Below are 25,654 nucleotides of genomic sequence, written 5' to 3' on the forward strand. Positions count from 1 at the left end.
GGCTCTAAATTGACAAAGGAGTTTGCCGACCACTGCCCTGGCTGCAGGGCCTCGCGCTTCGGTGCGGCCTCAGGGAGAATGGTGTCAGGGCGGCGTCTCTGAAAACAGCACAAAGGTCATGGTCGGGGGGCTGAAGTCATGCATTGTGTTACGTGAGCCATTGCATTGCAACGTGTAGCCAGACTGAGCTGTGTGCGGACCGATAGGAAACCACGTGGGCCCTCGAACCCTGGGTTACAAGACTTCCTGGTTGGTGCGAGACACAGGATTTGGGGCTGGCTTTGCATGCTGTCTCCTTCGAATACTAACACCCCCTTCTCCCCACTAACACCCCGGGGACACAAGACGCCACGTCTCCACGGTGCTTTCTGAGCAGCAGGCTGCTCCTCGGGGTGCACGGGAACCGTGACCTGGGAGCTGGGTCCAGGAAGCCTGGCTGGATGTGGTTAATGGAGGAATACATTCCATGTGTAGAGGCAGGGAGGAAGGTCGGCTCCTGGTGTCAGAGGGCGAGGGGGCAGGGAGAGGTCACTGGCCTCTGTCGTCAGTGCTGGTCTCCACCCGGAAAACCCTTTCTCCGGTGTGGGGGCGTGTTTATGTCCAGGAACACCCCGAGGAATGAGCCCTGGGCTCGCTTCCCTCTTGTCCAGAGTGAGCGGGCCTTGTGGCTGGGCTCGGCTCTGGGACTGGACACGGCAGACTGCTCCTACCTGCAGGGATCAGAGGATTGAGCCAAAGCGGGGCTAGCTGGACCCATGGCCGTGAGTTTGTGTTGCACCAGGGACTGAGAGGCAGATCTGTCTCATAACAGCTCTGTCACCTGCTGGCTGTTGGCTTTGAACCCATTACACTCTCTGAGTCCCAGGTTCCTCCTCTCAAATGGGGATAGCCCAGCTGGTGTGGCTCAGGGGTTGAGCATCAGCCTATGAACCAGGGAGGTCAGGGTTTGATTCCTGGTCAAGGCACATGCTCGGGTTGTGGGCTGGATCTCCAGTGTGGGGTGGTACAAGAGGCAGCCGATCAATGATTCTCTCTCATCATTGATGTTTCTCTCTCTCTCTCTCTTTCTCTTTCCCTCCCTCCTTCTCTTCCTCCCTCCCTCCCTCTCTCTTCCTCCCTGAAATCAGTAAAGATACATCTTACCTAATAATAGACAAACATGTAAATTGACTGTACCTCTGCTATGCCACCAGCCAATCAGGAGTGATATGCAAATTAACCCAACAAAGATGGTGGTTAATTTGCATACACAGGCCCTGAGTGATGGGGGGGGGGGGCCGGGATGCAGGTGTTCTGCCCCACCCCCGGTCTCTCAGGGCCTTGGGGCAGTGTGGGAAGTGGGGCCAGAGCAGAAAGGGGCTGGGCCAGAGTGGAAAGGCGGTACCGGCATCTAGGGAAAGGAAAGCCCATTCTAGTACAAATCTTCATGCATTGGGCTTCCAGTGTGAAAGTAGATAAGTAAAATAGGTATAGCAGCATTTATTTGTAGGGTCACTGGGAAGAATCAATGTAATAATACGTGTGAAGCCCCCGAGCATGCTTATGGTGCCTGGCACATTTATTACTCAAATATGCTTGGATGCAGTTTGATTTAGTAAGCATTGACAGTGTGGGCGTCTGTATCTGTAAGACACCAGCCCATTCCCCTCCATGGTATTCATCTTTCCTGCTTATGAAAGTCACGGCCGTTTGTAAAGAAAGACACAGTCAGCAGGAAAAGCTTAAGCCCATTGGAGGGAAAGAATTGGGCTGAGCCTGAACTGCAGGCACCCCTGGGGGCTTAGTCATGATCGCTGCTGTGTTTTCAAAAGCGTTTGCTGGAGAGGGATGTCGGCTTTTGTCCCGGGAACGAGGCGCCTGCTGAGGGGAAGAAAAGATCCCCGGGAAACGCCCATCTTCTTTGCAGAGACGTGTTTTCCGTGTCTGTTTGGGCTCTCAGTACACGGATGATGCTTTTGTCACCCACGCTCTAAAGAAGCACTATTTTCTGTATTCCTGTGGCACTTGGAGCCAGGGACCGGCGGTGCCTCGCCTTCTTCCTGACTGGGAATCGAACCATGACCTCCTGGTTCATGACCTTCAGGTCGATGCTCAACCACTGAGCCACAACGGCTGGGTGATTATTTATTTATTTATTTATTTATTTATTTAATATATTTTATTAATTTTTTTTTTTAACAGAAAGGAAGAGAGAGGGTTAGAGAGTTAGAAACATCGATGAGAGAGAATCATCCATCAGCTGCCTCCTGCACACCCCCTACTGGGGATGTGCCCACAACCAAGGTACATGCCCTTGATTGGAATCGGACCTGGGACCTTTCAGTCTGCAGGCCGACTCTCTATCCACTGAGCCAAACCGGTTTCGGCTGGGTGGTTATTTATTAATGAGACCCTCAACCCAGGGTCTCTTGTTCTGCCCTGCTCCTTCTTACCCCGATTCTCCTATGATTCCTCACTCGATATGCAGTTATGACAACATTCATGTTAGAACAGAGGATAATGTGCCAGTATCATGTGGGGTGAGAAGGCACATGTCAAATGCACTGACTGAAGCGAGGCTGGCCGCCCGTGACCATGAACCCCACACCGGCCTGCGGCTGGTGGCTGTCACACTTCCCTCGCACTCTCCTCGCTCTTCACAGGGCCTGGCTCCTTCTCATCATCACCGTTCGAGGTGACGAGGCTGGGCCTGCAGGAGGAGGAACGCCGCCTCTGGTGCTTGGTGCCCTCCAGTTCCCCCTGATCCTCAACCTCATGTCCGCCAGGGCAGCATGACGTGGGGTCCCACTGTTCCTCCTCCTCCTCATCATCATTTTCTGCAGGAAAACTCAACCTCATTCCATGCCACATGAGAGTCTCTCTTCATTTGTCTCTTTTTAGTCTAAGAGCAAGAATCTGGACTCTGCTGAAACACAGCGCCTAACCTGAACTTGCTAACCCGCTGGAAAGGTTCCTGAGTTACACAAAAACAAAAACAAAAAGAGGGAGCTGAAGGTGTGTCTGACATCCCCATCGCTGAGGGTGCCGATAGTAGCCAAGCTGAAAATAGCCACCACCACTAGGGTCCTAGGGGGACGCGATGGGCGGGAGCTGTCCAGGGGTCACTTCCGGGGAGCGGCTCTATGCCCACATGGGGAACCTGGTCGGGCTGGTGGTTTCTTAAGGGGTCACCGTAACTCCAGACCCAGCCAGCAGGCAGGGCTTTGAGTATTACAGGGTAATTTCCGAGATTTAAGATGACCCTAAAATTGATGAAGGAGGGCTGCTTGGGGAGGGAGGATTTAATGGGGAGAAGCTCAGTGTAACAGCTTTATTTTCCTATTTGGAAGCTGGGAAGCTCAAAGGCACCAGTTTTAGAGACAAAATCTTAAATTTTGCAGTTACAGATTGCAATTACAACCAGGACTAACCAAACGGGCTACAGTGAGTGCCAGAGCCCGTTCCTTTCTAAGTCATTCTCTCAGGAAGCGGCTCTGACTCGCACTGATCTTGTCCTGCGTGTGGAAGCTGATTGCTTTCTTAAGTTCGTTGATACAGCCGCCACCATGTTCAGTGAAACGTTGAGGGCAGGAATCATCACTTACGGTTGTATCTCATTTCTTGCCCTCACTGTGCGATAGGAACCGGGCTAAGGAACATATTATTATTTAATTCTCACAGATTAAAGGAGGTGGGTCTGATTCTCACAGATTAAAGGAGGTGGGTCTGATTCTTTTCATTTCACCTGAGCAAATTAAGGTGAAGGGGAACCATGGTACACTAAATATCTGATGGAGTCTATAAGGGTTACGGCACATGACGTAGGTTGCAAATATTATATTTTGCTCCATTTTCTTTAATTTTTTGTCATTGTCCATCATGTTCTTACTTTTTATCCCAAGATTCCAAAATGAACAGGTGTTCATGTTTTTTAATAACCCCATTTATTTCTAAAAATATATTTGATAATTGAGTATAAACATAGTTGTTGGTTTTTTTTTTTGTTTGTTTGTTTTTTTGAGAGAGAGGAGGAGAAGGAGGATAAAGCTATGAACAAGAATAAAGCGGTCATATAAAGCGGTCATATTTGTATCTTTATACATTTGCCTTCCCTCTTTCTTAGAAAATATATTTTAAAAATATATTTTATTGTATTTTTTTTTTTTTTTTAACAGAGAGGAAGGGAGAGGGATAGTTAGAAACATCAATGAGAGAAACATTGATCAGCCACCTCCTGCATACCCCCTACTGGGGATGTGCCCGCAATCAAGGTACATGCCCTTGACCGGAATCGAACCTGGGACACTTCAGTCCGCAGGCCGATGTTCTATCCACTGAGCCAAATCTGTTAGGGCAAGAAAATATTTTATTAAGACAAGTGTGCAATGAGGACGTGGATTATAAAATATGGTAATTGGGCACCTGGTGAAATATATTTCGCAGCAATGCTAATCATGTGTGTCAAGATAAAAGGAAATTAAGGAGGCTTAAGTTTCCACTTCTCTTCAGAAAAATCAATTACAAAGCATTTACGCTGCTGACACTAAACAACAAATCCTGGGATTTAGTTAATAAAAAAGCTTCCACTTTTTGAAGGTTTTTCCATCCAACAGAAGGAATGGGGAACATTGATTTTTCTGAGGAAGAGAGGGCTATTTACAGCAGGTAGCTTGAAATCCAGGTGGATTCTTGATCTTAGCGTGTTTGGCTCAGAAATGGCTGGCCATCAAGGGAATACGTCTCCATAAAGCTGTTCCTGGCCTGCGGTGCTACAGGCCTTGGCTGCCCCCCCCCCCCCCGACTTCTGAGTCTAAGTAGGAGAGCCTCGCTGGAGCTCGGCTGGCATCTCACTTGGTGTTTAGAACACCAGGACTCAAATTCAAGGTTGGATGAAATCGCTCTGATGATGTACAATGTGGCCCTCAATTTTGACTGCATATCATCATTGTCTGGGGAGTTTCTGTTGTCGTCGTTGTTAATCCTCACCTAGGATATTTTTTTCTTTTTTTAAATAAAATTTTTTTTAATTGATTTTAGAGAGAGAGGAAGGGAGAGGGATAGAGAGATAGAAACATTGATGAGAAACATCCATCGGCTGCCTCCTGCACGCCCCACGCTGGGGATCGAGCCCATGACGCGGAACCAATCTGTGACCTCCTGGTTACTGGGTCGACTCAGTTCATTGTTATGAATTATTGAGTCTATATTATTGAGAGTCAATTCCTGAGCCACACCAGCCAGGCCTGAGGATACTTTTTACATTGAATTTTAGAGATAGTGGAAGGGAGGGAGAGAGAGAAAAACATAGATGTGAGAAACTCATGGATGGGTTGCCTCCTACACATGCCATTGAACAGGACCAGGATTGACACTGCAAGCCAGGTATATGCCCTTGACCAGGGTTGGAACCCGAGACCCTTCAGACCTCGGGGCCAACACTCTCACCTCAGAAACACTGGGTTGGGCTCCTGGGGAGGTTTATACCATGCAGATGCCCGGCCTGCCCTCAGAGAACTGAAGCAAGTTAGGTGGAGTGGGCACAGCGACAACTATCCCATTGCAATCTCAGCTCACCTTTCCCTGAGACGCCCCATGGGGCCACTCCCTGCTTTTGGATGGCCAGAACTCGGCTGACATCCTCTCTCCCTTTTGTCCTCGTGAAGCCAATGCCACGGAGGCGACAGCCGCCGAGGAAGACATCTTCGGACAAGCGCAGCGCCTGCTGCTCATCGCCTCTCCGATGAGCGGTTAATAATTCATAACAATTAACTGAGTTACGAGCTCCTCTCTTGATACGCTCGCAAACATGAATGAATTAAATGGTAATTGCCGTCAAAGTTTATGTTCCATTTCGTGTCCCCAGTAAAAGTTTATCTTGTGGAACTCACTTTGTATTTCCTTTTGATATATTCATCACTGAATGCAATGCACTACTATATTAAAATATTTATTATTCACCTATCAATTATTAACCACTCTTAAATGATAGGGATGAAAGAAAACAAACAGGCTCCTTGTTTAAGTTTGCATGATCCTCCTTCTTTTAATAGGATGTGGATTGGTAGACTACGTGCTGATAAAACGGAAAAAGGATGGTGTGGGAGACGATACGGAATCCTGCCCCTTCCACAAATTTCTGCAAGGTACATGTATGCCCTTGGCCTCCCACCACCGTTACTTTAACCCTAAGTCAGTGGTCGGCGAACTGCAGCTAGATAGCCACATGCAGCTCTTTGGCCCCTTGAGTGTGGCTCTTCCACAAAGCACCACCTGGGCGAGTCTATGTTGAAAAAGTGGCATTAGAAGAAGTTTAAATTTAAAAAATGTGGCTCTCAAAAGAAATTTTAATCATCGTACTGTGGATATTTGGCTCTGTGGACTAATGAGTTTGCCGACCACTGGCCTAAGTGATAAAGACATGCAACCCAGGAACTTCCCATCAGCCCATCCTGGGTGGAAGGCCGCATGCGTTGCCTCCCACTTTAATGTGCTAGGAATCCCCTGGGAATCCTGTGAACACACAGGTTGGTCTGGGCTGGGGCAGGGGCTCTGCAGTGCAACCCATGGGCAGGGCGTGCGGATGGACTGAGCCCAGGGGTAAGCTGCACTAGAGGAGGGTGTGCAGGTGACTTAGCCGCTTTCAGCCTTGGTTCGTGGGCTGTAAAGTGGAGATACCTGCTAAAAGGGTTTGATGCAGGTTCAACGAAGCCTGTGGATGGCAAGCCACGATTCCTGGCACACAGTAGGACTTCAGTTATTTTTTAAACGAATGATAGTGTGAATCATAAACGAGCGAATGAGTGAAGAATGACTGCATGGACAGATGAATGGATCGGGCAACTCTCTAGCCAGCCCATTTGCTGGGGAGATTGAATTCAACAGATTCAGCAAGACTCTTACGAAGCCCTTCGACCTCCTGACTGAATCAACCTTCGTGGCCGAAGGTAAAATGAAGGGCATCCATCTCCTCCTGAGTGTGGTGTGACCTGACCTCAGGTGTGTGAATGGAGGAATCCAATGAACATGATTGACTGATTCAGGCACATTTGATTAGGTGCACCTGCCAATAGGCGACTCACAAACTCCCCCCTCTCACAACCTTGGACAGTCTTCACAACTTCAGAAATTTCCAGACCTGATAAAATCAGATAGAAGTCATATGTCACCTCCATCGGTAGCTTAGCATCCTGGGTGCAAAATCATCAACTTCCATTTTTATTTTAATTAGAAAGAAAGGGGGTGCAATATCTCAGGAGAAGCCTTATCATCCACCCACATGCCGTCTAAGTGGAAACTGGTGGGAAGGAGCCAGCATAGGCATGGACAGTGCTGTGATTGCCACCTGTTATCCAGCCCCGAGAAAATGCCCGGTTACCCCGGTAACAGGCCCACCTGTACACTCCCAAACTTTGTCTTTGTGCACTCAGAATCCGTGCGGACAGTGCCCTTGTCCATATTATAGATTTTCATGATAAAGAATACAGATTAACATAAGACTGAGTCCATAGGGTCAATACTACTAATTAAAAAGAGGTCTTGCTGTGATTCCTAAAAATAATTACATCGATATTTCATTATTTCGTAGTGTTTTTGTCTCTGAGACATACGCCTGCTCCCCTAAAGGTGCTATAGCTAAGAAATAACTACACCACATGACACTAATCCTACAATGGGAAGGAATACTGTTAAAAATGCATCTTAGCAGTCATTTCTGTCCTAAAAGATCCAGCGATGTCTGGATGACTGCTGGCTGCAGTGATGAGCTGGGATGGAGGCTGGACGCAGAGCAGATGAACTGTGCGTGAATTTCTGTGTATGTGCCCGTTTCCGATGAAATCCAATTTTAATGAGTTCACACCAGTTACTGAGTATTTAATGCTGGCCTCTTCTCCCCACTAGCATCAATAGATAACTGAAGGTTAACTATCCTTTTTAAAAAATAGAGAACTTTCCCAATTGACGTGGCTCAGTGGTTGACCTTCGACCTATGAGCCAGGAGGTCATGGTTCGATTCCCGGTCAGGGCACATGCCCGGGTTGTGGGCTCCATCCCAAGTGTGGGGCGTGTAGGAGGCAGCCCATCAATGATTCTCTCTCATCATTGATGCTTCCAACTCTCTCCCCCTTCTCTCTTCCCCTCTAAAATCAATAAAAAATATATTTGAAAAAAATAGAGACATGGACAAAGATGGGACCAAAAGCAGATGCCACTTACATAGAGTTGGGCCATGGCATTCTATTCCTTATGGGGGCAGAGCCACACGATCCAGAGTTTATGAGACTCTTAGGCTAAGTCGCACTCAACAGGGCGTTGGGACAGAAAAGAAGTGGGTTCAAAGCCCAGGCCTGCCCTGGATGCAGAATGATTGCCTCTGCTATCAAAGGCGAGGGCAAGAAATACATCCTCCACAGGGTCTGTGTGTTTTCCCCGTGCCCTCGGCGTGGCCGCCTGATGTTACTGTAATTCTCTCTGCGTAAAGCTTTTTGCTGATATTTGAGACGGCAGGCTGCTGCTGCTCATGGAGAGAGATGATGCCTCACACCAGCCTGAGCAGCCCGCCTGCACGGGGCACCCTCCCTGCTCTTCCATTAGCGGCTGATTGTCCCAAATTGATGCTAAATTGACTTGGCCGGCTCGGGCGCCTTTCAGTGGTTGGCACCGACCGTGGTCTCATCCTGGAAATTATATGGTCAAAGCCTTCATGTTTCTGGAAATCCTAACCATTTTGTTAATGTGAATTAGGGCCTGGTAAAGAGGAATTAGTTAGACACCTGCCTGTGGTACCCAGACAGGGCATGCTTCAATGAAATGGATGGATTTTATTAAAAAAAAAATTTAAAAAAATATATTTTCATTGATTTCAGAGAGGAAGGGAGAGAGAGATAGAAACATCAATGATGAGAGAGAAACAAACCGGGCTTGTGCCCTGACCTGGAATTGAACCGTGACCTCCTGGTTCATAGGTTGATGGTTTGCCACAGAGCCACACTGGCCGGACTAAAATATGTTGTTTTTTAAAATGGTTCTCTTCTGCCTCTGCTTCGCACTCACCCCTTTACTGAAAGGTCCCCTGCCTCTCCGTTTCTAACTGCTGTGCGAGTTTGAAATACATCCGACCCTGACGTGCAGGCCGAGCCCAGCTTTTCTACATGTTCAAGTGACGGAGATAGAATCCAGGGGAGGAGATTTCACGGCACGCGAAAATCGGATGAAATTCAAATTTTCCAAAGATTTTACTGGGACGTAGACCACACCCGTTCATTCTGTGTGGCCCACGGCTTCGGGCACAGAGGCTGACAGAGGGGAGGGGCCGGGACAGAGGTGGCATGGTCCACGGAGCCTCAGCTAAGGGCTCTGTCCCTTTACTGGGTGGGAGACATTGGCCCGCCCTTGGGACAGATCACCAAGGCCTCCGTGGCTATCGGCAAAGCGGGAACCACAGCATCCTATACAATGGCGCCGCGAACCCCAGGAGCCATCCTCACAAAAGCTCCGCTCGCCCCTTCCCCTGGCTTGGAGTTGGGGGGCCTTGAAATCTCGGGTTTCCCATCTACTAGTATACATCGAGGAGAATGCTCTGACATCCCTTGGGAGATAAGACGATGCACTGATCGACATCCCTGACACAATGGCAAATGCACCATCAAGAACTGTTGATAGCTTGAAAGGTATTATCATTCCCCAGAAACGCGTTCATATGCAAACAGGTCAGATCACTGGCATCTATCTTTAAAGGCGTAGAGTCTACCTTCCATTGTCCGTTCTTGCAAGGCCCCTACCTACATGGACACCCAGCCATGGAGGCGAACTGCATCTGAAACAGGCACACACGCAGAATTTCAGACTGACCAGGAGCCTTAGACCATCGGGAACCACCTAGGGCCGTGGTCGGCAAACTGCGGCTCTAGAGCCACATGCGGCTCTTTGGCCCCTTGAGTGTGGCTCTTCCACAAAATACCACAGCCTGGGCGAGTCTATTTTGAAGAAGTAGCATTAGAAGAAGTTTAAGTTCAAAAACTGTGGCTCTCCAAAGAAATGTCAATCATTGTACTGTTGCTATTTGGCTCTGTGGACTAATGAGTTTGCCGACCACTGGCCAGGAGGAGGTGTAGAGAGAAGACCTTGGTGGCTGAGTCCACAGTCCTTGGGAAGGCGGTAGCTGCCACCCCCAGAAACGGGCCCCGGCTTCACTAGACTTTAGTCCCAGGTGCCCTCCCATCCGGCTCACCTGTGGCTCCTCTTCCCCAGAAGCCTGCTGAGCTGGCGGCCAGGACTGGCCCTTCACCGGATTCACAATTCTTCCCCTGCACCTTTCAGCACCTGGGCTGGTTTTCATACTTAGACATTACATATACGGTTAGAAGAGTGAGATTCTCTCTCTCACACACACATACACACATCCTCACTAGCAGGTAAAGGACGGCTAGAGGAGCACCTCCATCAATCACTTGCCTCCTATAGGCATCCTGACTGGGGATGGAGCCCACAACAGCCAACTTTTTGGTGGACGGGATGACGCTCTAGCAACCAAGCCCCCGGCCAAGGCCAGGACTGCGCTGTCTGCTAATGCCACGCCCCCGGCTCCTGGATCCCACCTCACCTTGGCCCAACTTCCTGACGCCCGTGACATCGGAGCGGCGGGACATTCCACGCTGGCCTTGTGTTACGTGGCCCCGCACCTGACAGGTGGCTACTGACGCTGGGAGCAGCCTCCCTCACCTCCCGGACGGCCCCGGAGCCACGGGCTTCCCGCAGGCCCCGCGTGCTGGCACTTTTCCCGAGCGCCAAGCAGGCAAAGAGCCCTCCCGAGCTGCGCGGTCCGATGTGGTAGACATATGCGGCCATCCCACCTCGCAATATGGCCAGTCCTAATTGAGCTGTTGTGTGTAAGCACAGAACCCACGTCTGACTGCGGAGCCCGAGGGAGAAATGTAAACCGTCTCCTTGATCATTTTAATGCTCATTACGTGTTGCAATGATACCGGTTCAGATATTCCGGCTACGGTGAGTGGTCAGAATCAACTTAGGTTTATTTCCTTAAGTTTTTTTTTTTTTTTTTTAATGTCGATAGCCAACCAAAGATGGTTCCCTATCTGGCTTGCACGGTTTTCTACTGGGCTGGGGCTTTGCCTGGTGTTCCTCAGAGCCGGCCGGCCGGCTGGGTACCGATGGATGCAGGTTGGTGCAGAGCTAAAATGCAGAGAAGGCTACGCAGGACGCCAGGAAGCTTCTGTTCAGAGTTTGAAATTCACATTCCTCCGATACACCACCTCCCCCGACAAGGCTTTCAAGAAGGTCTGAAGACCCCCGAGTGATGAGGCTGGACTGGGCGACCCCAGCCTCCGCTCTGGGCTCCCTGGATGGTGCCCAATCGCAGAGGCGTGACATAGGCATTGGCGTTTGCCATGTATTCTCCCCTGGCATTTACGTGCCCCTTAGATGGATTACCGTTAGGTTTCTGGTTAAGATACAGGGATGGGAATGATAGCCAGGCTAGCGATACGAGATGTAGATATTATCTAATTTATGGGCTCCGGGGCTGTAGGGTCCCTTCTGGCTCAAGAAATATATGAACCACAGACACACCGGCCCTCGTTCCGCAGTGAGGGCTCTCAGGCCGGGTCCCTATTGTGCCGCTGGATTTACGATCTGGCCAGATACGCGGACCCGCGTGTGATATTTCAACGTGAGTGGCTCTAGCCATCAGAGGGGCCCGAGCCGGGCCTCAGACACCCGCTGGGCGGCTGACGAATTGCTCTCTCTCCTCGCCATCGAGTGTGGCATTAGGTGGCGTCTACTTCATTATTTTAAAGGAGAAACACGGATAGTCAGTGCTTCTAAGTGAAACCTAAGAAAGAAATGTCCACTTGGCGAATAGAACGTGACCAACAGGCTTCCTGTCTTTATCACAGTGGGTGAAGGTGAAGAGGAAGGAAGAAGAGCGAGTGGGAAAGGGGATGACAGAGAAAATAAAATCCCACATCTTCCCTAGAGCAGACTTCGAAAAATATCCCGACTTTATAAAGAATGGCTAAGATCGCCACTTCTGGAACTTGTTAGAAAAGTGGCATTTGGGCCCTGGCTGGTGTTGCTCAGTGGTTTGAGCGTCGGCCCACCCACTCAATGGTCTCAGGTCTGATTTCTAGTCAGCCAATCCATGTGTCGCTCTCACATCAATGTTTCTTGCCCCCTCTTCCTCCCCCTCCTCTCTGTTTCTCCCTCTACTCCTCTATCCCTTCCACTCTCTAAAAATCAATGGAAAAGAATATCCTCAATGAGGATTAAACAAAAATAATATAAACATGATCAAGACAATGGCATTTGGTTGGGAAGCAAAGGCATTCTTGAAATCCTTTCCCAACGCCAGTGCCAGTTGGCACTTGCCAGGCAGTGGGAGATGCTCGGGGAGCTTCCCAGGCTCGGCAGGGGTCGGGCTGGGCCTTTTTCTGCTCTGAGAACCACAGGCACAGCCAGCCAGGCAAGCAGGGGGGCCATGCGGCAGCGGGCGAGGGCAGCGCCCGGTTACTTACGTCGGCAGCCGGCGTGCCAGGAGTTGCCCGGCAGACACTCATCACACTTGGGCCCCGTGGCTCCCGCCTTACACTCACAGAATCCCGAGTCATTACAGCGCTCGTGGACGGAGCCCAAGGGGTTACAGTAACACTCTGCAGAAACAGACAACACACGGGCTGGAGAGCCGGCCCGGGCCCGGGGGCCGCCGAGACCCATGTGCCACGTCCATCACCGCCTCGCTTCCTCGAGGAAAGACGCCGCGATCGAAACGATTTGGCAAGGCGGCCGCGGCACGTCCATTGACTTCTCTGCTCGGCCTCCCAGGAAATCAACCAGAACCTTCCAGGGAGACAAGGCATCGTGCTCCCCGCCAGGAAGGGGCCTGATGGAGGGGCCATGCTGGGGGGGCTTAGACGGTCTCATGGACGCCCCCAGCAATGGGGACAGCCAGGCTACATCACCCACCATCAGGGCCAAGTCTGCACGAAATGACTCCAACGGGCTGACCTGCTACATTCCGGATCCGGGAACTGCCGGACAGGACATGTTTAAAGTGGGACACGCATGCACTCTGTCCATTCCCAGGCAGCTTTCCTCTCTGACCCGGGACGACACCCAGGAGGGCCTGATCTACGAGGCCAGGGCGGCTTTTCTGCCGCTGAGATGGATGCTTAGAAAGGAAAGATAAACGCGGAGCTCCCACGGAACTGTCTGTGCTCGAGGCTTTCCTCACTGGATTGTCTGAGCTGTGGGTCATAAGCAGGAAACGGGGTGTTTCCCTGACTCCGCCCACAGTCTCACGGGGGGCATTTTTAGGGCCCGAGCATGGTTGGGCTTGAGGGCCGGACCAGGTCGCCTGAGCGCTTAGGACCAGCTGGGTGGCAGCGTGTGGAGTCCGGGGGACAAAGTTTCTTGGCTGATCACCCCACTGTGGGATCATGGGCAGGTGCTTGGGCCCCTCCATCTCTCACGTTCCCTCTTGAACCAGGGTCCCAGGAAGAGGTTTTCTTGTTAAAACACACACACACACACACACACAACAAACCCCAAATAAAATGATACCAAGCAAACAACCGAACAACCGCTGTGACCAGCCCGGGGAGTTCCGGTTCAGTGTCACCCAGTTGAGCAGCCGTTAGCCACAGAGACTCAGGGTTTGACACCACGGAGGGCCACAGGCCGGCTCTCACTCTTTCTGTCATGGGAACTAATGAGCTAACTTCTTCAAAGAACGCGGAAGGCCTTAGCACGGTGCCTTATTTCATGGTGATTAAATCATTTTTTTTTTCTTTTTATAGGTCAGCATTCTTCCGCTACAAACATGTAGAAGACGAACAGGTATACACAGGTAAAAATAAAACGAGGTTAATTCTAAAACGCTGTCTCTCCTGGACTGGCTTGCTTTGTCCTTAATAGCTAGTTTTATTTTAAATAGGCATTTTCTATCTTAACGTGTGTGTAGGGGGTTGTTGTTTAAATTTTTCCAAAAAAAGTTAATTCTGTTATGGCGTTAAGATGTTTTTTTTTTCTGAGCCTATGTGTAAGTATGTACCTATCTCCAAACTGTCATGTGTGTTCTACTGTTTAATGTGTATACGCTGACTATAAACCACCAATATTTTGTTAGCCAGGTAGTAGAATTTTCTCTGGCCAGTGTGAATTCACGTACTACCCTAGCCAATTAGTCCATAAAAAGTTGATTAATAGAAGGGTTTAGATGCAAAAATTTGTAAACAAAGTTGTTCCCACCCCCCACCCAACCCCAACCCCAAAATATGAAATGTCTGAACCCCGGTGTATGCCAGGGGTTGTCTTAGGAAAGGGGTGGGTGTAACGAACTTCCTCCAGCAGTCATGAGAATAAGTGATAAGATGAAGTGCAGTCTACATTCCACCATCCACACAAATACTTTGGTTTACAGTGGTTCTCAGCCCTTCTAATGCCTCAACGCTTTAATACAGTTCTTTTTAAATATATATATATATATATATATATATATATATATATATATATATATATATTATTGATTTTTTACAGAGAGGAAGGGAGAGGGAGAGAGAGTTAGAAACATAGATGAGAGAGAAACATTGATCAGCTGCCTCCTGCACACCCCCTACTGGGGATGTACCCGCAACCAAGGTACATGCCCTTGACCGGAATCGAACCTGGGACCCTTCAGTCCGCAGGCCGACGCTCTATCCACTGAGCCAAACCGGTTTTGGCTTTAATACAGATCCTCATGTTGTGATGACTCTCAACCATAAAATTATTTTCATTGCTACTTCGAAACTGTAATGTCGCAACCTACAGTTTGAAAACCGCTGGCAGGGTCCCCTAAGACCATCAGAAAACACAGATATTTACGTTACAACTCATTAACAGCAGGAAAATTACAGTTATGAAGTAGCAACGAAAATAATCTTATGGTTGGGGGTCACCACCACATGAGGAACCTTATGAAAGGGCCACAGCATTAGGAAGGCTGAGAACCACTGGTTGAGAAGCATCTGTGTTATGGATGGGACCATGCTGAGCTTCAGGTGCTGGGGGGAGGAGCACGGCCTTGGAGATTCTCTTTCCTTTTATGAAACTAGGAAGAACAGGCAGAGCTGCTGGACTAAAAAAAAAAAAAAATGCCATGAAATACTTTTGGAGGTTTGACTGCATAGCTATCCTGGGATTGATTCATAGGGTCAAAGTGTCTTGCGTTTGTTTTGCTCTACAGAAGCGACTGCTGATGACCTGAACCTGGGTTTCCAGGGGAATAAAAAAATAACACAATATCAGCGGAGCTCCTGTTTAGTAGCAAGGGCTGAGCCCTGGCAGTGATAACCTAAGGTCCCCAGCCAGGCATCCGCTAACTTCCTGCTTCCTGCTTCCTGCTTCCTGCTGGAGGGTCTACAAGACAAGCGTGCAAGGACGTCCTCTCCATGTAACTGCTGCGTCACACGAGACAATGCCAGGCATCTCTGGAGACATGGCTGTGCTGGCATGTGAGTGGAAATGAGTCAAATGCACCAGTGATCCCAAAGCAGCGATCACCGCGGCAACAGGGACCAGCCTGCATTGGACATTTGCTGGGATATCAAATGATGCAAACAGTGTGCATCTACTTCAACAGTGTCCGCGTTTGGTCAGAGGTTAGGGGCTGTTCCCTGGTGGATTTGATGGCCAGGTGTTAAAGAATTGGGAAGTGCTTTAAAAAAAAAAAAAAAAAAAATATATATATATATATATATATATATATATACACACACACACACACACACACACACACACACACACACGTATATATATATATATATATATATATATATATATATATATATATATATATTTAGAGAAGATTTAGATAAAGTTCACATTTTTGTGAGATCCAACTTTCTAGTTTTGTGACAAGGCATTGGATAGATCCCCATGCATTTCCATGGGTGCCTTCTGTAAAAAACAAACCCTCCATTCCTGGTGGTGTATCCTCCCAGATTTAACCCTCAGTCCCGCCCTGAGCCTGGAGCCCTGAGGGGAGTGTAATTGTGGGGCATAGGGAGAAGGTGCATGTGGCTGACAGGGCTCACCAGGAGCCTTGGCCATGAGCCACAGGCTCCCCAAGAGCAACCCTCCACCTCAGTCCCGATTTCCCTGCCCTTGGTCCCTCATGTGGGAAAACTGGAATCTCAATGTCATTGATTCATTGCACATGTGCATATATAGACTACAGACAAAAGACCGACCATGGCTTATACCAGCTGGCCACACTTTTCAGTTCATTCTCTAAACACCCCCCCCTCCCCAACCCCCTTTTAGGAAAAGGGCCACATGTAAGGAGTTGGTGTGTGAGGGGGACATTGTAGCTACTGGCTAATGTAGATAACGGCACCTCTCAACACCAGTCTCTGCTTACCAAGTCCTTTCCTAGGTTTGAAGAGTGAAAATACGTGCTTCCCAGATTTCTAATTTCTAACATTCCCCAAAGGTTTAGGATTTTAATGAACAGACTTTCTAGAAATGGAAAAACAACAGCAACAACAAAAAAACCCCCAAAAAACAACGGCTCTTGATTTTTAAAAAAAGCATAAATAAATAAATAAAAGTCTATTTAAGCTTTCCATATTTTATCGGCAGCTTATGTTTTAAAAGACAAAAGCAGAATGGGCTGGCTTCTTGTCTGTGGATAATCAAGCATGGATTTATGATACAACTATATCTCGGAATCGGAGTGGGAGCACAGATTTTGTCCTTCATAGGTTATTTTAAGGACTGGGAAAAGTCCCAACTTCCTCAGAATAAAATATTACTCCAAATAAAACATATCAGGGCGTTGTAACATTACCTGCAATGAGAAAGTCCCTGGGATACAAATCTTTTCTCTTGAGGCCTTTTTTCTTTAACTTATTTCAAGTAACATGAAATTAAGTAAAACCTTTTAATCGTACATAAATAAAAACAGATTTCATCCCTGTGCTATTTATTATTTTACCTTTTCTCTTGCTTCCATATTTATAGTGTGGCATTTATGTATTTTTACAGATGACATTCAGCAACATGGAACTCTGCATTCAAAATGCAGACAGCTACACTTCTTTGGGTTGTTAGTAATATTCTCAAATCTCTGTAACCCTGTTGTGTTAGAAAGGCAATTGAATTTCTGTTCCTAGGGTTGGAGTGAAATTGTGGCTCTCATTCAAAAAGCATTCCAGACTTTGGAACCTCCAGGGAAGGTGGGTGGGTGGGTGGGAAGAGATCCACCAAAGACCTTGTATGCGTATATGCATAACCCATGGACACAGACAATAGGGAGGTGAAGGCCTGGGGCAGGGAGCGGGGATGGGCTAAAAGGGGTCAATGGGGGAAAAAGAGGACGTAGGTAATACTTTCAACAATAAAGATTAATAAAAAAAATCCTATAAGTTAAAGTCTGAGAAGCATAGCTTTGCTAATTGGGTCAAGGTGGCTGGGAGACCATGCTCAAGCTTTGAAGTCAGAAAAGGGACTCTTTGCTAACACCGTATGATGTGGGTCAACTCGCCTTACTTTTCTCAACTAGAAATTGGGAAGTTACCAGTGGAAATTATCCCTGACTCCTACTCCCCCTCCGGCTTTGTTACTAAGGATCAAGTGAAAAAAAAACACAGTCACATGTCAGCACACAGTTCACCGAGTGTTTGCCGTGAGTCCTATAGGATCCCAATGTGATCGGGATGACTTACGTACCTAAGGCACACGGCCATTACATAGCACACTGGGACTTGAACCCAGGTCTCCGGCCTCTAAGTCCAGTGATTTCTCCACTAATTCACAAATGATAAGTGAGGAAGGCTTTGAAAAATAGGACATACTGGAGATATACACAGTGGGATGTAAACTTGGCCCAACTGAGAGGATTCAAAACAAGGTGCACAGCTATTTCAATGAGACACCTGGCAAATACCTATATGTCCTCGACAATCCGATTGGAGAATGATGATCCCACAATTGCATATTAATTGGGTTCCTTTTTTTTATTTTTTTTTTATTTTTATGAAAAGACCATCGGTCATTTTTCACCTCCTGTATTCTGTTGAAATTAGTCTCTATGTGAAATATTCTACCTTTAAAATGGGTTGCCTATATGGTTATACCTACTGGTGTGGTAATGGATACACTGCCTGCGCCATTTTGAATATATGCATCTCTCCCTAGCAAACGATGACATGAAATTCCATTTATTGGTTCTTACTTTCCCATCCGCTCCCTTTTCTTAAAGACAGATCCCACTCTGCACAGGCAGGGGGATGGGAAGGCCACTTGATTCTCTCCAGTTGACATGGTCCACCGTCATGGTGGGTGGGGACAGCGCCCCAGGGACCCAACCCCATGGACTCAATTTTCCAGGGCTCACGAAGCTAAGGGAATGAATCATCTAGAATAATTCTGAGAAATTGCTTCTCTTTTTTGGGGGGACTGTAGAAAAATCCAGTAAATGGAATTTCTTTTCTGTGGTTGAAAAAGGCAGGCAAGACTTTTCTACATTACCAGCTGCATGTGGCTCTCGGTTGCAAATGACAATAGAGATAACCAACCGATATTTGTTGATGAGCGATTATGGGCAAGAGGTTGCACCCTAACCTCTCGCATCCTAACCTCGACAATTCAGGCCCCCACAATGAGGCCCCATTCTTGAGGTTGAATGCATAGCTTCACTTTAAGGTTAGGTTGAAATGACCCGATTTGAGGAATTCATGCAAAAGAAAAATCAAAAATCCCTTTCTCTCTGAAACATTTTTTTCAGCTCATTATCGTTAAAGCAACAGCCACGTAAGGATTCGCCATCTACCCTCCCCAACTACGATTTCACCCAGCACAGGTGAATGTTCAGTCTACCACAGGGATGCTTTCCCGGTCGAGAAAGTTCCTTCTGGCTCGGCCGTGGTGCACACCCCCAGCCTCTCCGCCTTCCACAGCTCCCTGTAGGCGTGGGAAAGGCACAGAACAGTAGCTTCTGAAAGGAGAAGGGGACTGACCTATGCACACATTCTCATCGTCCAGCTGTGCTGAAGCATTGCGGAAGTAGCCCAGCCTGCATAGCTCACAGTGCTGCCCTCTAGTGTTGTGCTTACAGCTCACGCAAATGACTGTGTTTAGCAGATCGATATAACTGCATCGATTGGAGTGGCCGAAGCATTCACAATCTTGCAAGGAAGAAGAGACATGTATACAGGGGTGTATACGACAGCGTCAGAGTCATCGCACACTACATGCTCGAGTAGGATGAGGGGTGGAGGGGGGATGGAGGCATGGCATGACATCGAGGCGGTGCGACAGGACACATGGCGGTGGCGGGTGGCTGTGACGGGCATGGAGGGAGCATCTGTTTTGAGCGGGGGTGGGGAGAGAAAGGCTGGACATTCAGGACATGACAGAGCTTGTCGCGTCTTGGCAGACAAGACGAACAGAAGCATTGGCAGGTGCACACCTTTTAATATCCGGGAAGGCTTGGCTTCCGGAGATGCCAGAGCCTCATTTTTTTGCACCCCGAGAACTTTGCTGTCTGTATCCCTTCCCCGTTTTTGCAGACTTACAAGAGAGTGGGTGGGTTGGGGGTGGGGGGATGCGTGTGAGCATCTAAGGCCTGACTCTGTCATCACCCACAGCTCCTTGGATTAGAGTCTCTCACTATCCATGATGTCAAGAGAGGAACTCAGTCAGGAGTTCACAGAAGTCATGGCCAATGGAATAGGGATCCAGACAACTAGATATTCTTTGCTTTCGAGTTTGTTTTTTTTCTTCCCCCAAATGTCAAGAGGCAAGAGGGCCACCGAAAGCATTTTGCCAGGCCAGATCTGCATGTCTGCTATCATGTGAGAGAAAGTATAAAGAGCAGGGAGTGTAAAAACAAGGTATTTTTCTCCTTGGTATTCTCCTTCCAAGTTTCAAGCTAAGTCCTTCTACAATAGAAAGATCAGGCAGTACTGTGTCCCCAGGTTTTCCCCGCCTTATCCCCTCAAAATGTTGGTGGCGCCTCTGATGCTTAGGGGTGACCATGATAAGAACTAGCCGAGGAAATGGGGCCGAGGGGAGGAGAACAGGTGGGGAAGTGGGGAGGGGACTGGATTGTTCTCTGTTGCATCTCAACCAAAGCAAGAGGTTGTTCGTCGAATTCAACCTCTTTCAAAGAAGTGATGGAGACAAAGCCTCTCTTGGTAGCCATAATGGTCCAATCAGACCCTTAAAAAAAAGGCGAGGGGTAACTAGATGGGGAATCTAATTTGTCTTCTCAAACGATGGGGGTGGACCTAGCTGGACATCTAAGAAAAAAGTCAACCATGGCACCGCAAACCTGTTTACCTAAAAACACTCCTCTTAGTAATGCCTGGCTTTCATGTTATCTCACTATGAAGCCACAGACAGTCACAACTTGAACCCATCCATCCATCCATCCATCCATCTATCCATCCATCTATCCATGCATTCAATCAATACTTAATGGGCTTGTCTACCATATGCTAGGCATGATGGGAGGAGCTGAGTTAACCTTTTGGCCTAGATAAAATTTTGGAAGTATTGCCTTTGATGACCAAAATAAAAAATGAATAAGCATAATCACACATAAATAAAGAAGAAGGAAGGACTAGCCTCCTCCTCCTCCTCCTCCTTCTTTTTTTAAATTAACCTGCTTCTACCCATCAGAATGCTATGGATTTATGTAGTGGAGAGCCAGTTACTGCAGCAGAGCACTGAGGTCAAGGTTCTAACAGAATGACGTAAAATTCGGACAGAAGCAGAGAAGGACACTGAATGCGGTGAAGAGTGAGTGGATGGTCCCAGGAACAGGGTCAGCATCTTGGGGACTCAGAGGCAGGAAGAAGGGGAGGTTCCTGCGGGCGAGCCGCTGCCCCTGTGGAAGGCTGTCTGTCTCAGGGCAGGTGTGCTGGGTGGGGATGGAGATGGGCATCCGGGGACCCAGAGCGAGGAGAACACAGGGAAGCCCAATGTGGGAGGTGGGGTAAGAAGATACATGCATACGTTTAGTAGTTTTAGGGCATGTCAAGCTAGAAAAACAATACTAGAATGACAGGTCACCAAATTAAATTCTCTTAGGAAACAACAAGCATTTTGCCCCGATACACTAGATCTCCCTGAGTTACAATTTCCTTCAGTGGCATTTCTGACGCACAAGGGAACCAAGGCCTCGAAAGCTTTCCTTGGTTGAGTGTTTGAAACCGGGAGAAACTTTCTGGCCTGGAGACACCTCAGAGAAGTGGTCACAGGGAGGAGACCCAAGTCTGAAATCTCGTTCCCAAGGACTTCGTCCATCTGCCTGGCCTCCTGAGGAGGGGGCGGCCCCTTTCTGGAAGGGGACTCAGCGGACATCCTTCATGGTCCCTACCCCAGGTTGGTCCTCGGTGCGCCAAATGCAACATCTTTTGTTCAAAAGCATCCTTGATGGCATACATTCATCCTAGGAGCTTTTCGGAACGATGCAGGAGTCCCCGTTGTTAAGAAGCTAGTTGAGTGGGTAAGACAAGCAGGTGCTCAGATAGGAAACAGAATGGCTAGGCTCAGAACACCCAGGGTTCTGTGCACGGCCTTGGGAGAAACTAAGGAATTCCAGAGGAGCTAGGGAAAATGACTTCACACTGGACTTAGTATGAAACCTCTGATCGCAGGTGGAGTGTACTAAAAAAAAGGAGGGGCTGAGCGTTCCAGGGGGAAGGAGTAAAGTGTGTGCAGAGGCAGGAAGTTGGAAAGGTTCCTTTGTGGGTGTCTGAGGGTTCGGTGACATCTGCCCCATGGCCAGACCACATCTGAGCTCCATCTGGCCAAGTTCATCCAAGAAAAAAAAAAAAGGTATCTGTAGATTTCCAAGTTCCACACTCTTGAACCCAGTCTGTGAATGTCAAATGGGACTGGCACTGATTTTTTGCATTTAAGGAATAGTTCACATTTCTGGGATGGCATTCTATTTGTTTCTGGATCCTCTTTGGAAAGCCAATATATTACTTTGGATGAGAAGAGTTAAATAATATAAATTATATAAGTAATTATATAGCGATACAGGGAATCAACATGCAACATTATAAACTTACTTCAGAAAGTAAGTGAATATTTTACATGCCTTACAATCTAGGAAATGGGCTAATGGTCACCTGATTCTTTTAACACTGCCAAGACTCTTCCCAGACTTTGATAAAGTTGCCTTCCTTGGCCGTGATGTATACTTGAGAATGTAAAATGAGAAGAAGACCTTGGATAGGGATTTGAAAAACATGAGGACACTAGATAAATGCAAGACATTTCAGATGTAATTCTGAGACTGCCATGTTCCTTTTCAATATTCTGTGAATTTACCACTTCCCAGCAATGACTCTTCCCACAATAGGCACAGAGTCCATGAATGATCATTCATGCTATCGTCTGAGATGCATCAGCATTTTAAGATCTGGAAGGAATAGCTCAATGACTCTTGGAGCGTCCGGTTCACAGACCTACCATCTCCTCCCTTCCCTCTTCCCAAGAATGGAGTGCATGGTTCATCCTGGTAATTCCTTCCTTTCACATATCCTCACTCCCTCGTCCCCTGCCCGCCTCACCCCAATCATTGTCTCCTGGGCAAATCTGGTCCTGGTTATAGCCAACTCTCTAGCTCTCTGTGCCTGGTTATAGCTAACTCTCTAGCTCTCCATGCCTATACACCTAGTGGCTGAATGCAGGGGGTTTATCCAACTGTTTTGAAACCAGTCTCACTTTAAGTTCATGACCATAACTCTTCATGGGGCCCTCAGAGCTTCCTGGCAACCCTTCTTGGCAACCTTCCTGAGCAGAGGGCTTCTCTCTCTCTCCTCCTCCTCCATGCCCATCACTGTTTCCCTCCCTCTCTGCCCTGTCTGCGCACACGTCTCAGGGCACAGTCATTGGCCCTCTTTGCCCTTTAGGCTCACCCTGGAGCCAAGGCTGCTTTTGTTTTGTTTATTAATCCACACCATGGATATATTTTCCCACTGAGTTTGAGAGAGAGTGGAAGGAAGAGGGAGAGACAGAAGGAGAGAAACATGGATGTGGGAGAGACACATCGATGGGCTGCATCTTGGACTCACCCCAACCAGAGCCAGGGATCAAGCCTGCAACTGAGGGACAAGCCCTTGACTGCGATGGAAGCTGGGACCCTGCAGTCTGTGGGCAGATGCTCTACCCACTGGGTCACACCGGCTCGGGCTATTGCTGTTTTTTAATCCAGCTTCGAGACTTTGTAAGCTCCCCAAAACACTGTAAACCCCTGATTTGGCAGACCTCCATTTAACAGACTCTGGATTTAACGGACAACATTTCTGGTCTGTATGTTTTTAACCAAGATTTGCTTAAATTAACAGGGTTTTTTTGTTTTTTTTTGTTATTAATTCACTGTCATTAACAAATGTTAGCGAATAGGCCCTTTGTGGGGGAAAAACATTGTAGTAATTTCACCAACATAGCTAAATATCACATACCTACACCTATTGTCCACATATTTAAACCCAAGGGTTCTGAGATCGATTAGCATGTGATTAGCTTCCTGGGGGCTCATTGCTGTCACCCTTTCCCTCACCGGCTGTAAAATGCCTCCATGTTGCTCAGCCCACATGCCAAACCCAACCCCAGGGCCTTTGCATGTGCTGTGCACGCGGTCTGGAACACTCCACCTCTTTACACCCCTAGGACCTGCTTCCTCGATTTTAGTTCTCCGCTCGAAGAGAATTCTGGGACCACTCTGTTTGTAGTAACAACCCTGGACCCAGACACAGGAATCCCTCCATTTCCTAAGCCGTGAACGAGGCCCCGCCTGCCAGACCCAGCAGGGGTTCTCAGCCTTGGCTTGATTGAGATTTTGGACCAAACACTTCTTTGTTGTCCTGTATGTTCTAGCATATCCTAAGCTGTGACCACCGGCATTCCCCTGGGGGCCAAAATCCCCAGAAGATATATATGAGGTCATAAGAGGCTGTTATGAGAGGAGGTAGGAGCTCAGACACCGGCCAGCTCGGTGCAATGAGCGCGAGTATCTGGAAGGAGAGGCTGTGTCTGACCTTGGCTTTCCAGGTCAGGACAGCCCCACACCTGCGAGGCAGGGGCAGGGAGAGGCTCTCCCTGAGACTGGCCTGGAGAGAAGGCAGGTGGGAGGAGCAGGGGGCAGGAAGAGGAGGGGTTAAGTCTTTCTCACTGTCCCCCCAGGGCCTTACCGCTGTCAATATCAGAGCACTGCGATTTCTTTCTCTGGCCTAATGAGGAAAACGTATTCAAGGGCAGGGCTGGAGGAAATTCATTTTGCTCAGAAAGGAAGGGTTTGGGAAAAAGGACTGGAGATGGAGGGTGAATGAATCCCAGCTGTAGCAGGATGTCCCCTTCGCTGCATTAACAGGCACCCGCCTCCGAGGGGTGCCAGACAGATGTGTCCTCCTCCCCGGGGGTGGAGGGGGGCAGTGTCCTAGCCCTGACCCTCCCCAGCCCGGCTGCAGCTTTGCTCTGCCAGGCACCCCCTGAAGTGGCTTCTTTCTGCCTCCACAGGGCCGTGTGGGCGGTATTAGCACCGTGACACCGAGAAACCAGGGATCCCATGGTGGGGAGGGGGGTCCAAGACCAGGTCAGAGGCCTCCTGAGCACCCAGCGTGCTGACAGGACATGGAAGGCATGGACTTGGCGAGAGGCCCCGTTGCTCCCTTCTCCGTCACCACCCTGCTTGCTCTGGGCAGGTCATCCCAGGGCAGAGGGAAAAGGACCTCATGACCACCTGTGACTGACACACACACACACACATACACACGCATGACAACCAGCTCTGGGCTGCTCTGCTCCTAAAGGTAGAGTCCCTGGGCTTCCAATCCATTTGGAAACCCCTCAAGTTTGCTGCGTGAAAGCACATTGGGGGAGGGGGGGGGTAGAAGGGGAAGAGGGAAGGGGTGTAAGGCGTGGCATCAGTCCTACTGTCTTTGCTTTCCCCATGTTCTGACCAGTTTCCCCTTTTCTCCAGGCGCCTCAGGAGGACCTGTTGGAGTTGATTAAACTCGGGAAGAGGATGTGGCTACATTGGCTGAGGAATGGGGAAGCGATTACGGCCATTTTCCCCAGGTGGGTCAAACAAAAATTAGATGTAGCTCATTAACCTATTTATGGGTAAGAACTGTTCACCCCAAAAAAGAAAAACACATGCCCAGCAGCCAAGGGTGGAAGACAGGACACACCTGTCCCATGGGACATTTAAAGAAAAAAGGCGAACCAAGAACAGGAGTCTTTAGGTTTCCTGGGGGAAAAAACACACACAACCACCACCACCACAGCAAAAAAATATTCATTCTGTGACTGAGCCACAGAGACCATACACGAGTCCCGGAGGAGAGGCTGCTGCCTCTCACTTAAAGAATGTGGCCCGATGTTTACTTCGGGGTCCCAATCACTGCCTAGGCCAGGGTCAAGCATCCCTGATATTGGTTCAAATTCATGCCAGATAAGGTTTGGAGATAGAAATCCCAAGGGCTGTCATCTGTCCCGATGCCAAGTGGGAGCCACACACAGACCCTGCCCTTCTGTTCTCACGAAAAGCATCCTTGAAGCTCACACTCTGTGCACTTCCGTGTTCTCAGCGCGAGTGGGTAACCATGTTAAGACTCTCATGTTTGTGCTACACGGGCACCTAGGCTGTCCTGGTTCTTAT

General features: G+C 48.5%; 2 protein-coding genes across 5 annotated transcripts in view; both read right to left on the reverse strand.

Annotated features, from left to right (window-relative positions):
- The window catches only part of NTNG1 (netrin G1), a 195,301-nt gene that overhangs the window by 10,793 nt on the left and 158,854 nt on the right, over window positions 1-25,654 (reverse strand). The window contains exons 8-9 of one of the 4 annotated variants that reach the window (XM_084866077.1): window positions 18,993-19,160; window positions 12,510-12,644 (exon numbers count right to left, since the gene is read on the reverse strand). The exons of 1 other annotated variant lie outside the window; for it this stretch is intronic. In XM_084866077.1, the coding sequence (XP_084722203.1) occupies window positions 12,510-12,644; window positions 18,993-19,160 (303 nt within the window). The remainder of the gene's footprint in view (window positions 1-12,509; window positions 12,645-18,992; window positions 19,161-25,654) is intronic. 2 more of the 4 variants (XM_084866075.1, XM_084866074.1) reach the window with 2 other exon arrangements.
- Window positions 1-25,654, reverse strand: part of PRMT6 (protein arginine methyltransferase 6) — a 237,382-nt gene that overhangs the window by 6,441 nt on the left and 205,287 nt on the right. The gene's annotated exons all lie outside the window — the stretch shown is intronic.

Source organism: Pipistrellus hanaki (genome assembly GCF_964339955.1).
Source record: "Pipistrellus hanaki genome assembly, chromosome: 18".
Classification (NCBI taxonomy): Eukaryota; Metazoa; Chordata; class Mammalia; order Chiroptera; family Vespertilionidae; genus Pipistrellus; species Pipistrellus hanaki.